General features: G+C 60.5%; 1 protein-coding gene across 1 annotated transcript in view; it reads left to right on the plus strand.

The window, feature by feature from the left end:
• Positions 1 to 13784, plus strand: part of LMF1 (lipase maturation factor 1) — a 66237-nt gene that overhangs the window by 18215 nt on the left and 34238 nt on the right. Inside the window, exon 4 of the mRNA XM_077762667.1 lies at positions 13474 to 13622. Within this exon, the coding sequence (XP_077618793.1) occupies positions 13474 to 13622 (149 nt within the window). The remainder of the gene's footprint in view (positions 1 to 13473; positions 13623 to 13784) is intronic.

Raw genomic sequence — 13784 nt, forward strand, 5'->3', positions numbered from 1 at the left:
GGGGGGGGGGGGGGAGCTCTCTTCCAAGACAGAGCCTCTGTCCTCTTCATGAGAGTCAAGCGCGTGCCTCCCAGGGGCGAGGCCAAGCCAGCCCCTAGCTTGTCCCTGGCGACGTGTCAACGGGACCTCTAAAAAGATGATCTGACTTAGTTCCTGACTCACAGAAATGTTGCAGAGAAAATGCAGAGACCTCGTCGGCCTTCGCCCTGCGTCCCTGCAGATGGCACGTAACTGGTCTGGTGGACGGGGATGTCCGCTCCGTCCACTGAACAAGACGGTCGTGGGTGTCTCAGCTTTCCCGCCAGCGCCCCCCAGTCCCGGGGCCCCTCCCGGGCCACACGGCACACGCCGCCTCGTCTGCGCCCCCTGGGGTCTGCGGCAGTCTTCCGGACTTTCCAGGCTTTTCACGACCTTGACAGCTTTGAGCAGCTCTGGTCACGTATTTGGCAGTGTCCCTCACACTGGGTTTATCTGGTTCTCGTGAGGAGACGGGTCCCGGAGGGGAGGGGCCCTTCACGGCACCAGATCGGGGGCCTGAGTCCACACGTGACTCAGCGCAGGGGATACCGACCCGGATCCCCCGGTGAAGGTGTGTTTCCAGGTGCGTCCTGTGTCGGGTGCATTCTCCCCGTCCCTTCCCTGTCCTCTGGAAGCCGGTCTCTGGGCCCGGCCCGCACCCCGGGAGAGGGGAACCCAGTGCCATTCTCAAATAGTTTGTATATATATATTAAGGCCACATAGTCATTATTAAAAACTGGGGGACTTTCTTGAAGTCCAACTCTTCCAACTGAGCCAGCCAGGCACCCCTGCATTTTGCTTCGAGAAAAATCTTGCAAAATTATTTTGAAGTATATGATCAAGGAGTTAATAAGATTTATCTCTGAGTGATCAGATTACTTTTCTCCTTAGTTCCGATTTATCTTCAGTGAACATTTTTGCTTCTAAGGATTAACAAATTTGTTTTAACAAATTGATTCTAAAAAAAATGAAATCAGTGTTGGATCAGTGTGAACAGATGCGAGCTGGGCATGAGGGTGGAGGAGCTGGGGGCGGGGGGCGGCGAGAGGAGAGGGAGCTGGCGAAGCGTTGCCCGCAGGGTGCAGTGAGGCCCACTCCCAGCCGGGTGGGTGCCTTTGGCCTGGTGGGAAGTCCTCTCCTGGGACTGGGGGCTTCGTGGTGCTGGTGGCTGGAGGCAGGACCGGGTGGGGTTCAGGGGCCCGTTCTGAGTGTGGGGACTGCGGTGGCCGCCAGTGCTGGGTGTCGAGACTGGATCAGCCTCCTGTCCAGACCCATGCACGGCTGACCCGTGCCCCGCCCTGCTGCTGGCACGCTGTGTCCACCCCACCCCACCCCACCCCTGGCGGTGCAGGGCGGCTCACGGAGGCCACCATAGCACCTGCTGCCCTGCTCAGGGCGGGAAGGCTGGTGAGGCAGGACGGACAGACAGCTGGGGAAGGCCGGCTGTGGGCCTGGACGTGCGCGTGAGGGAGGCGGGAGAGCAGAGTCCCTTCTGACCGGCACTGAGCGCTGCGGGCACTTTGGAGTCGGGCTGGGGGCGGGGGGGTGGGCTCCGTGTGGCACTGGGCGCCTCCGCGGGGCCGGATGAAGGTACTAGCCCCCTGTCTGTTCAGTCTGTGCTGTGTTTCGGGATTTGTGTGTTTTGATAGCAAGAAGCCTCATTCTATCCGAGGAAGAGCTGTGTGATCTGCTTCAGAAAAGGCCAGGGCTTGGGGATGAAAGCAGGACTCCGGAGACAGGAAGCCGTGCTTCTCGCCACGCCAAGTGGCGCTCTCCAGGCCTCAGAAGTTTCTGGACTCCCCATGGCTCGGCCCCTTCCTAAATTCTAAGCATGCGTGTGGTTCTGTTGAGAGACTCCTGCAAAGGTCCTGCCCCAGCGCGTGGCCAGGCCCTCGCCTGGCATCTGAGCACTGCCCACTTCAGCATGTGCCCATTCACAGCGGGCGGCGAGGTAAGTGCCGGCCAGTGAGCTCACACAGCACCGTGCAGCTCACCGGGGAAGGCTCACGGCCACCACCCGTCTCGGCTTTGGGACGCAGGTCCCAGACAGTTGGCTCAGCATCAGTGAATGGACAACTCTCTTCCTTTTCTCACCTTTTGATGGTCCCAAAATCAGCAATGATAGTCATAATCACCAATGAAAATAACATAAAATAACAAGTGGGGCAGAGCCCAGAGTGGCCGAGAGCCCCGGGGCCTTTGCACATGTGGGCTCTGCACTTTGGGGAGCAGGGTGCCCCTCCCACGTGGTCCGTGAATTGGAACGGAGCCCTCAGTCTTCCTGGACGATGTGGCTGTCATGCGCCGGGGTCCTGGATGCTCCCCTCCCTTCCCTCGGGCCCCGCGTGACACCCCGCTCACTCCTGTGCAGAGAACGTGCTTCTTTCCCCGCTCCCATGTCGGGCTGCCCCTGCGGCTCCGACAGCCAGCGCACAACCAGCTGTGCCCCCCACCCAGCTTCAGCCGCCAGGACTGTGCCTCCTGAGGGGAGCCAGGCACTCTGAAAATGGGTCTCCTGTTTTGGAAAAAAGTAATTGTTCTCAGAGTTCAACTGACTGGTCGGCCTCGCAGAGCCTCCTTCTGCTCGCGGGTCCCTCTGTGACGTGTGGCTGTGTCTCCACAGGCTTTAAGTATCTTTTTTTTTTTAGGGGCGCCTGGGTGGCTTAGTCGCTTAAGCGTCCGACTTTCGCTTAGGTCATGATCTCGCGGTTCGTGGGTTCGAGCCCCGCGTCGGGCTCTGTGCTGTCAGCTCAGAGCCTGGAGCCTGTTTCAGTCTGTGACTCCCTCTCTCTCTGACCCTCCCCTGCTCACGCTGTCTCTCTCTCTCTCCTAGAAATAAATAAAACATTAAAAAAAAATTTTTTTAAAAAGTATCTTTTTTTTTAATACTTATTTATTTTTGAAAGAAAGAGACAGAGCATGAGTGAAGGAAGGGCAGAGACAGAGGGAGACACAGAATCTGAAGCAGCTCCAGGCTCTGAGCTGTCAGCACAGAGCCCGACNCTTCAGATTCTGTGTCTCCCTCTCTCTCTGCCCCTCCTCACCCCTACACTCTGTCTCTCTCCCAAAAATAAACATTAAAAAAAAATTTTATTTAAAAAGTATCTTTTTTTTTAATATTTATTTTTGAAAGAGAAAGAGACAGAGCACGAGTGAAGGAAGGGCAGAGACAGAGGGAGACACAGAATCTGAAGCAGCTCCAGGCTCTGAGCTGTCAGCACAGAGCCCGACACGGGGCTCAAACCCACGAACCGTGAGATCATGACCCGAGCCGAAGTCAGATGCTTAACTGACTGAGCCACCCAGGCGCCCCTCTAAGCCCCTTTTTAAAAGACTTATTCTCATATTCACCGCAAGTTTGGCTTCTGGGACAAGTGGCAGTTCCAGACAGCGCGGTGCCGTGTGTCGGGGTTCGAACGCCTGCTGGCGGCCGCTTCTCCGTGTCCCAGTGGAGGGGGATCCCTTGCTTTCTTCTTCTGCACCTTGTGATGATGAGGCTCCGCACCGTCTGCATGCACACGGGGCGCCTGGGCAGGCCGCGGCCCCCGCTCTGCTCTTCCAGCGGGCGTGTGTCACTACGTGCACTGTCGGCAGGGTCCGCGCCCCGGCAGCGCAGCTGGCACCCCGGGGCCCCGCTGTTCAGTCCATGCTCGGCTGCTGCCCGGCTGCGGGTAAGCAAGTGCCTTTCCTTCAGCCCGTGTGTCCGGGTGTGCGCCCGACACACCCCTCCTTCCTCTCTGCTCCAGACTGGACGGGGCTAGGCCTGCACGGAGCCGACTGCCCTCCGGGCCCCGGACACCCGGCCTGTCGCCGGCCGACCAGCCACAGGGCTCCAGGCTGCGCCACAGTCGGCCTAGATCTGGGCAGGGACGCTTTGTGGGTGCGGGTCAGAGTCACTGCTCGTCAGAAAGCACAGGCCCCCCTTCCTCTCCCTGCAACGGTGAGGTTGCTGAGGGACCGGCTGTCACCAGCCTGATCCGGCCTTTAAAGTTCTCCCTCAGCAGCACCGAAGGGCCAGCAGCCTTGGTGGTCAGCGCCTGGGCTTGTCCGCCAGGGCCTGTCTGGACGGCATGCGTGGTGGTGGTGGTTTTTAACGCTTATTTGAGAGAGAGCACACGCGCGTGCAAGACACGTGATGTGCAAGTTGGGGAGGGGCAGAGAGAGGGGAGTCCGGGAGATCCAAAGCCGGCTCTGTGCGCACGGAGAGCAGCGAGCCCCATGCGGGGCCCAGACTCTGGAACCACAGGATCACGGCCTGAGCTGCCTGGCGCCCTGGAGGGCGTGCCCTGCACCCGAAGTCTGTCACCCTCTGCACTCGTCTGGGTTGGGTTGCGTTGCTTTATTTTCTGAACTCAAAGTAACTTACTTTCATCAACTGGTTGCTCTGCTTCTTGTTTCTCTGGAAAACTCAAGATAAACACTTTTTTCTTTCCCTCGACAGCTTGCGTGAGAATCGCTTGGTCTTTAAGTGCCCTACACGGTTCCTTTTCACGTCATTTGCAGTCGCTGCTAATGCCATTTTCTGTATGTTTCTTCTAACTTTCCGTGTAGGCAATCGTATTTTTTTCTACTTCAAGTCTTAGAACTTCTCATTATTTTCACAGTGACTATGTGTTATTAGGACTCTTGAGCCTGTCATTCCGGGGGCGCCTGGGAGGCTCAGTCGGTTAAACATCCAACTCCTGACCCGGCTCAGGTCACGATCTCACAGTTCATGAGGTCGAGCCCCGCGTCAGGCTCCGTGTTGACCGTGCAGAGCCTGCTTGGGACTCTCGTTCTGTCCCTTCCCTGTTCGTGCGTGTGTTTTCTCTCTCTCTCTCTCTCTCTCTCTAAGTAAATAAATAAACTTTGAGCGTAAATAAAAAATAGTTGCCATGTTTAAAAAAACAAAATCATGTCCTTATGAAAAATTTCAAGCATACCAAAAAAACCCATAAAGGATCGTATAGTAAAAACCCATATATGGCCCATCTCACTTCTACAGGTAGTATTTTACCAGATATTTTTCCCCGTTATTTAACTAATCTGTTAATCTCTCTATCTGTCCATCAACCCATCATATATTTTGATGTGTTTCAAAATTAATGCCACACACACGTACTCGTCCCTAAATGTTCACGTCAGCGTGCAGGTCCTCAGCGAGGCTCTAGTCACACAGACTGGGAGCCGCAGCGTTTTAAACAGACATTTGTCCTGCAAGCCAAGCTTAGAGTGAACGTGGGAACGTCTTGTAAAAAGCTAAGCAAACGCTTTGTGAAGAAAAGCAGACATGACAGACAGACCACACAACGAGATGTGCGGGCCCTCAGTACACACTGGGGCCGGACGCACGCGTGCCCCGTGGGATCCAGACTCCCGTGAGGATGCAGAGAATGAGCGTCGCTCCCGCTGATGCCCAGGTAGCCCTCGGCCCGTCCGGCTGAGTCTGTGCGAGATGTCATAGGGGCACCAGGGGCTCGGGCTGCTGAGCGTCTGGCTCTCCCTTTCGGCTCGAGTCGCGAGCTCACGGCTTGTGGGATCGAGCCCTGCACTGGGCTCTGCGCTGGCTGGGCGGGGCCTGCTTGGGACTCTCTCTCTGCCCCGCCCCCGCTCATGCTCTTTCCTTCCCTCTCTCCCTCTCAAACATTAAAAAGAAAAAGCACTTCCGGGACTTTTTGCATAATGCCCCCCACAAGGGGGCAAAGCTGGCTTCGCGCCTGGCTTCTCAGCTAACTTTCCGGAAGTCCTCAGCTGACTCCTCTCTGCAGACAGTTGTGTCCCGTCCATTCCGCTCCCGGGATCCCTGGTGTCGGGCCCGTGGGGCCGGCGGGCCGGCGTCAGCTGTGCGAAGGGCAGCCGGAGGACTCATGTCCCTGAAAAGCCGAAATCAGAATGCCCCAAACACAGCAGCTGTGAGGTGGTTAGTGCCGGGGAACCTTCTGCGTTCTCTTAGGCTGCGGTGGTTTTATGACGACGCCTGGGGTTTTCCATCTTTTTGTTATTAATAGAAAGCACGGAAGTCACAATGTTCCTGCTCAATTTATGTCCAGAAGAGAACGGCTTGTGTTTCTGAGTCTTTTTAGGCCCAGTCTGTGGTGGTGGAGAACTTTCTGTCCTTGGGTTGCTCAGACGGCCGGCCTTACCCTTCCCGCCGATGGAGGGCAGCGATTTTCCCCTCACGCGCGAGCTGGGGTGGCGCGAAGGCTCTCCTTCCTCCTTAAACCGCCGTCTCCGCATCCTCTCCGCGCACGTGATTTGGGCACCTCGCTGTTGGCGAAGCTACGAGCTCCCAGTTCTCTGGGAAGGAGGAGTCCGTGAGGTGCGAGGGCCCCCCTGCGCTCAGGGTCCTCTCGCCTCCATGGTTCCTGACGACTCGCTGCCGTTCGCCCGTCCCCTCTCCGCAGGTACGGGCTCACCTTCCTCTGCCTGGGCCTTGCCGGCTCACAGCAGTCTGGCCACGTTGCACCTCTTGGTGTTTTTGGCTACTGTCTTGCATAGGATTCTTGGGTTCTTGAATCTGTAACTTAGGTCCTTTATCAAGTATGGATCATTTTTGCCAGTATCTTTTCCATTTGTTCTGCCCGTTTCCGTCGTCTCCTCCAGGAGGAGGCCCCTCCGGCGATGCCCCACCAGGTCCCACGTCTGCTCTTCGGGCCTGGTACCTGCTTCGTGCTGTTTTCACGTCCACTCTGAGTTCTGTCCGCCCGACGGCCGTTACAGTCGCCTGGGAAACTGGGATTTGAGAGGCTTTCTTTTCCAGTTGGAGAACTTGTTTAGTTCTCCCCTCCCTGGCTCTGTGTCTGTGCCTCGTGGGCGGGTCCTCCTTCCCACCCCTGACCACGCTTCACCGTGTGTGCAGAGCGGGGCCACATTCGGGGTGTGGGACGGGCAGGCCGTGCAGGGACGGCTGAGGCCCAGGCTGCACGGCACGTCCAGGGAAGGCCCTGCCTGAGAACGGTGGCCTCCAAGGAGAGAGCCGCCGAAGGGCCGGGGGAGTGGGCGCTGGCGGCGGCGGGGAGGGTGCAGGGCGGGGGGCGGGGGGGGCAGGNCCCTCTCCCTGCGGGGCGCTCGTGTGGTGTCTTCCTGATGGCTCATGCCAGCAGACTTAGCCGAACCCCGATCCCCCGCTGCGCACGGACCCTTCTGAAGCAAGCATTCCTGGAACCTTCCCCCGACGGCATCTCGGATGTGGTGCCTGAGGATATCACGGACCCTTCCCATCACCAAGCCACCGCCCCAGGCTTCTTTGCGCACAACTTCTGCACAATACCGGCCGCCGGCAGTGCCCACCAGGTCCCGGTTCTGTGACTGCCGCCCGCCTCCTGCTCCCTGCCCCGAGGGGGGTCCGCGCTGCCCGGGGCGGGTCCGTGGGGCGGCCGTGCCGCATGTGAGTGACACGGAGCTGCCCGCTGGGGGGACAGCGACTCCTCCCCTTGAGAGGCGTGTGAAGCCAGCCCCGTGTGGCAGGAGGAGGGACTCGGGCGTCCACCGTGATGACCCCCTGGCGGAGACCGTGTGCTGGGGGCGGGGGCCGGGGGCCTGGGCACTGCCCGGTGGAGGAGAATGTGACTGCTTCCTACTTTTCAGATGAACCGACCCTCCCCGTTACTGCGGTGAGTCTGCGGTTCACGTGACGACAGACAGGCCAGCCCCTCCCAGCGGCCAGGCCCTGCCCTCCTTCAGGTGACGAGCGCGAGGCTCTTGGCGGCATCGCGGACACCCGGAAAGCGTTTGAGGGGTGTGTGGAAGACCTAGAAAAGCGGGTCATTCTCCAGGACCGTGCGGGGCGAGGGGGACCCCCTTGCGCAGGACGGGGCCCGAGGTGTGGGCAGGGGCTCGCTCCGCCTGGCCCGCGCGCCCCCACGGACAGATCCAGGGCGGCCCTGCGGCCCTTGGACGGCGCGACGGGCAGGCCTTCAGGATCGCAAGCCCCTCCGACAGCTCTGGCTCATTTTCATGCGCGGGAAACAAAAGACAAAGAAATGGTAATGCGACATGCCCTTCAGCCCCCGTGTGTGTCAAATATGCGAATATATTAATCCTGAGAAACCTCTGTTGCTAGATCTAATTTCCGTTGACAGGAAGCATTTTCGTATTTATCCAAACCCAGTAAAGCCAGTGAAGGTCACTGCTCTGAGTTTTGTTCTCGGGTAGGCTGGTGACACCTGCGTAGTTCTGAGCAACAGGGGACACCTGGGGCTAGGAAGTCTGGTTGCCATGGTAACCTAGCATTAACCGGCACCGTGACAAAGTGCGGGGGACGGAGGGTCGCTGTGTGGGCGTGTGGGTCACACAGGTCACTTCCTGTTCCCTGCGGTGCCCAAGGACAGACCTACGACACAGATTCCCAATTTTCTAAACGATTCATAATCGGGATCATGCAGCTTAAAATGAGTTTATTTGAAGCCTGAAACCTTTAACCTACTCTTTCAAAAATATCTACTTGCGAGAAAATTCATTCCTCTTTACGATCTGATTGGACTTAACCCCTGCATGTGAAGTGTGAGGCTCGGCCCTTTCAGAGATCCGGCCTCGCCGCGCGGGCGGACAGCAAGGTCGGCAGCGCCTCACGTGCCCCGTTCTCCCCACTCAGACTGGCTCCGGAGGGTTCCGGAGGGTTCCGGGCAGATCCAGCTCCAGCAGGTCCCGGGCACCAGGGCTGGGGGCGTAGGAGGCTCCAGGCCAGCCCCGGGAGGCGGACAGGGGTGAGGCCCATCCCTGCGGTGGGGCTGGCATCTGTACCTCGGGCCCTGGTCGTCCCCTTAGGGCCAGAGCAGCCATGCCAGCCATTCTTGTGGCGGAAAGGGGTCACGTAGGCACGGCCCCTCCGTGTCCTTCTCTGCGGGCGCGTGTGTGACATGCCCTGGCTGCAGCTGGTTGCCATGGCGACAGCGTCTGCAGGGGACGGAAGGGGCTGGTTGGTACCTGTGAGGGGCAAGGTCACCCAGAGCAGTGCCCGTGGCACGCTCTCGCCCTCGACAGCACGCGAGGGGCCCCCGGAGTTTCCGCAGCCGGCAGCCCCTTTGTGCCGTGTCGGCGACCGTGCGGCGCACACTCGGGTGTGCTTCCCTCCTGAGCCGGAGCCTGGGAAGACGGGAAAGTGACTGCAGGCTCCCAGCGCTCTGCAAGGTGCCAGGGTGGGGCTCCTCGAGAGTGACAGCCGTCTGGGGGGGGAGGGGGCGTCTTTCTCCTGCCTCCCTGCTCTTAACCCGGAGCTAATGGCTTTCCTGCTTCTCGTGCGGATGGTGGCTGTCACTCTTGAAGGATCCATAGGTGCAACGCTTAATTATTCTTTCTAAGTAACTATAATAATTCCAGGGAAGGTAACGAGGCCCCGGTCGGTGTTCTCTCTCTAGCGTGGCCATCTGTGTAGCTCACGCCTCTGAGGCATTGTTTCAGATTATGCTTTTCTCCTGGGTCACAAGTGGCTTAATTTATGCCGTGTGGACCTTGACTCGGTGACCTCCACAGAGGTGGTGTGCATGCTGAGCCCCGTGGCCCCCTCCCCAGCCGCCCCTCACTGGCCAGGCGGGTCTGCTTCCCGTCCCCAGAGGAGGGATCGCTGCGGAGTGGCCAGGCCGCTGTCCCCGTCCCCACGCGGTTCTCCTGAGGGCGCCAGGCACAGGTCCAGCCTCTTGGTGCCAAATTTTCTGGATCTTTAACCAAAGAGCATCTTCACTCTCCGCACGTCCCTCGGTCCACAGGGACGGTAAGCACTACTTCCACGTAGCTCTGATTCAGGGGGCAGGTGCCCGGAGCTGAGCAGGAGGGGCAAGGGACCCCCCCATCCGTCAGGAGTGGGGTCGGGAGACCCAGGCCCTGTGCTCCTCTTGTGGAAACACGCCGAGGGTCCAGGTCCAGCACGCGTTACGGGGTCTTTCTTGGAAGTCACCTATGGCCAGCCACACGTCACAGGCCGTGGCCCCAGGTGCTGGTTCAGACGCACCGGTCAGGAGAACATCACCTCTCCGACCGCACAGGCCGCCGGCAGACGCAGGGCACAGGGCCGTGTCCGCGGGGACCTGGGGACGTGGACCGGGGTGGCCCGCGGTTCGCTATCCGATCGGCACCGGGTGGGGTGACCCTGCAGCCTCCCTGGGGGGGACCTGCTCCACCCCCACTGCCCGTCTCCTCTTCAGAAGGGCAAACGGAGCCTGGGAGCCGCCCCGCCACCCGGCAGCTGCTCAGGCGGTCGCTGTCCAAGCGTCTGGTCCCAAGTGCCGACGCCGGTCTCAGCGGGAGGACTTCCTCCACTTTCACACGGAAGCTTCCCAAACGCGGCCTGTTTGGCACTTGTCAGCATTACTGGAAACAAGCCAGGAGCCACAGGAGGGAAAGTTCCAGAAACAGGCAGCTGCGTGGACCTCCCGTCTCGTGGCTTCCTAGCGGGCATTTGCAACCACCCCCCCAGCACACAGGCCTCATCCCCAAGGAGCACCCACTGGGGCAGAGCCTCCCGGGGCCCCTCGGACTGCTGTGTCCAGCAGCGCTTGCACCTCGGTGGAGGGGCCAGCGTGCGGCGTCCCCTCTGGAAGGGGATACGTGTGAGCGCGGGTGGGAAGGGCGCAGGCGCCCTCTCGAGTGGGACTCGTAACTGAGGTCGGGTCCCCAGCGGGACCTGCCGGCTGTGTCTGGGTCAGTCTGTCACGGCGGCAGGCACGTCCTGCGGTGGCGGCCCCGCGGTGCGCCTCTGGGCTGTGGGAAGCCGCCCGGCGGCGCCCTGGGCGTGTGTCTTCCGGGGCCGCCTTCCCGCCACGCAGGAGAACAATGGTGCGTCTGTGCAGCGGCACAGCTGCGCGGCCCCAGGAGATCCAGGCAAGGAGAGCGAAGCAGGTGGGTCTGCGGGCGACCCTTTCCTCCCCGGCCGTGTCGCGGGCGCTGATGGCCTGAGGGCTGGCGAGGTGGTGGCTCCAGCCAGATTGGGGGGGGCGGTGAGGGGGCAGGCGGCTCTGCTCCCCCTGAGCACCCCGGCAGGGTGGGGAATGTTCCAGTACATTCCAGCACACGTGAATCCCTAAGGTGGCAGTGTGTCCCCTGCCCACCCCATCGCCTGCTTGCCGGCACTTAGGGGGGTCCCTGGGCTCCGCCATCCGCACATCACTTTGACTGGTGTCACTCAAGCTGTGTATTAAAATTCCGCTCGTCACGTCTGTACAGAGTGAGGTGGCAATTAGAGAAGGCGGGCCCGGCGCTCTGGGGAACGCGCACCCACGCGAGCGTCTCGGAGTCTACGCGGGCTTTCTGGTGAGCGCGGGCAGGGCCGGCTCTGCACCGCGGGGCCCAGCAGACACACCCGCGGCGTTCTGGCGGACGCCACACTGGCGGGCTCTGGGGCTCGCCCAGCTCTGCCCAGGACGCCCCTGTGCCAGCCGCCCCGTGTTGCACGGCGGCCCTGGCCTCCTGCCGCCCACGCTGTCCCCACACGGGAGGGCGATCGGGACGCGTGGCGCGTCTCAGCGGACATGTCCGTCACTGCTGCAGTGGCCAGTCACGTCCGCGCTCTGCAGCGTCCTCGGGCCGTGAGGTCTCACGGATCACAAAACACACCCCAAGGAAAGGAGTCCGAATTCAGTGGCCGTTCCACCTCTCACAGTAAAACTCGAGACTCATAAAAGGAACAAAGTCGGGGTTTTTTAATAGTTGAGACAAGAAAGGGAGTTTGAAGTAAACTGTAAAGCAAAGGTCCCCCTTCCCCATGGACAGGAAGAGCCTTGCCTCGAGGGGCACGGTCAGTCTGCGTCTGGAATCCCCCAAGACGGAGCGCAAACACTTGCTTCTCCTTAGAGAAGTCGGGGTTCTGAGCTCTGGGCGGGTGCAGGCGGGCGCTGGGGAGCCAGGCCGAGTCCCCGTGGCTATCCCCCGCGCAGGTGGCACCGATGCCCCCTTCCCGGCACTCTGGGCCTCCTCCTCCTTCTGGAACTCTCTCTGGGTGGTGCAGGGTGTGCTCTGGTGGCCCCAGTGACCCCAGCACAAGTGCATGTGGCCCAGCCGAGGCAGCGAGCCCACGGGGACGCCGCACTGGCCCGTGTAGGGCAAGGCTCGCCGCCCCTCCGGGTGGGGGCCGGTTTGCGCATCAGCCCCGGTGCCGGGCACTGCCTCACAGCAGGCGGACCTCGTCCTGAAATCAACTGATGGGGCACCGGGGCTTCAGAAATCCACAGAACACATGAGAGTAAATGGTGCCCCCGTTTTATTGGGAAGAATGTCATGGCACAGGAAGAGCCCACACACCCGCCTGACACTGAGCGGGCTGCTGGCGGGCATCTTCACGTCCCCTGTCTCCTCCTCCAGTGCCTGTCAAAGTAAGTGGCAGGCATCAAGCCGTCCATGTAGCCCTAAAATCTCGGGTTCAGAACTCATTTAGGGTTGTCTGTTAATGGTGGTTTTCTCTTTTTTAGGAAAGAGTTTACAATGAAATGTGTAGACCTTCAGGTGCCCCTGACCCACTGAGTCATGGGGTGTCGCCCCAGCATCCCGGTTCCCGCTGCTTTCCCCTGTATCAGTTTTGCTCCTTCCAGAACCTTCTGTGAATGGAACCATAGCGCGTGGACCCTTGTCCAGATCATCTTTCATGCTGCATAAAGTTTATCAGATTCATCAAAACGAGATGAAAAAAATGTGTGCAAGGGCACGTGGGTGGCTCAGTTGGTTAAGTGTCCGCTGACTCCCGACTTCGGCTCAGGTCATGATCTCGCAGTTCGTGGGTTCAAGCCCCGTGTCGGGCTCTGTGCTGACAGCTCGGAGCCTGCTTGGGCTTCTCTCCCTCTCCCAGCCGCTTCCCTGCTTGTGCGCACACGCACTCCCTCCCACTCTCTCCAGATACGTTAATGAGCGCGTGTGCACCATGCAGAATGCCATTAGTCTCTGAAAGGCTGAGTGACAGCAGCCAGGAAGCTGCTCGAGTCGCTTGTTTCCACGATGGGCCACCTCTATGTCCGTGGGTGCAAGGAGCACCCGCCCCCGCTGTGCCCGCGCCGCTCACCGCGCTTGTGATAGGGTCCCCACTATCGCCGCACATCCTGCAGTGGAGCTGCCGCCGCCCCAGGCCAGGCCCCCCGGGGCTCACAGGGGCCATTTGACTTACAGCCCCTGTCCCTGTACATGTGTCCCCCCGAGGCCTCCGCCGTCACCGGGGCGGACCGGGGCCCTCACGTCCGTGTCAGGCTGTCTGGCCTGGTACGCGTGTGTCCCGGTGAGGTCCCCTTGGGGAAGAGCCCACACACCTCGTGTGCAAACCCACTGAACTGAAACAATGGCAGTGTGTGCAGAGCGTGGGGCCCGCGTCGGGTCTGTGCAGGGCCCTGCCGAGGGCCTGGCTCGGGCGCCGCGGCCGTGCCCCTGCCCCCTCTGACAGGTGCCCTGGCCGGGGGCTGAGACCACCTGCCCTGGTTGAAGCCTCATTTAAGAGAAGCCGAGTTTGGAAAGCGTCTGGCTGTTGCTAACGTGCCCCTCGTGTTCTTACTGTGCTCCTTGCAGGATGGGAGTCCCAGCTTCTGGAGACGGGATTCCTGGGAATCTTCCTGTGCCCTCTTTGGACTCTGTCTCGACTGCCCACGGGGACCCCCCCGTCCCAGATCGTTCTGTGGGGCTTTCGGTGGCTGATTTTCAGAATCATGCTCGGAGCAGTAAGTAGAGCCTTCGCCTGCCGCGTGGGGCCGCGCCTGGGGACCCCTTCTGCTGCCTTCCGCCCTCGGTGGCCTGTTCCCGAGCACAAGTGACACCGGCCCCCAGTCCCGTACACAGGCACTGCCCGCGGGACCTGCGGGCGCCTGGCTCACCGGCCCGGG

The sequence above is a fragment of the Crocuta crocuta genome, unplaced genomic scaffold, assembly GCF_008692635.1.
Source record: "Crocuta crocuta isolate KB4526 unplaced genomic scaffold, BGI_CrCroc_1.0 scaffold234, whole genome shotgun sequence".
Lineage (NCBI taxonomy): Eukaryota > Metazoa > Chordata > Mammalia > Carnivora > Hyaenidae > Crocuta > Crocuta crocuta.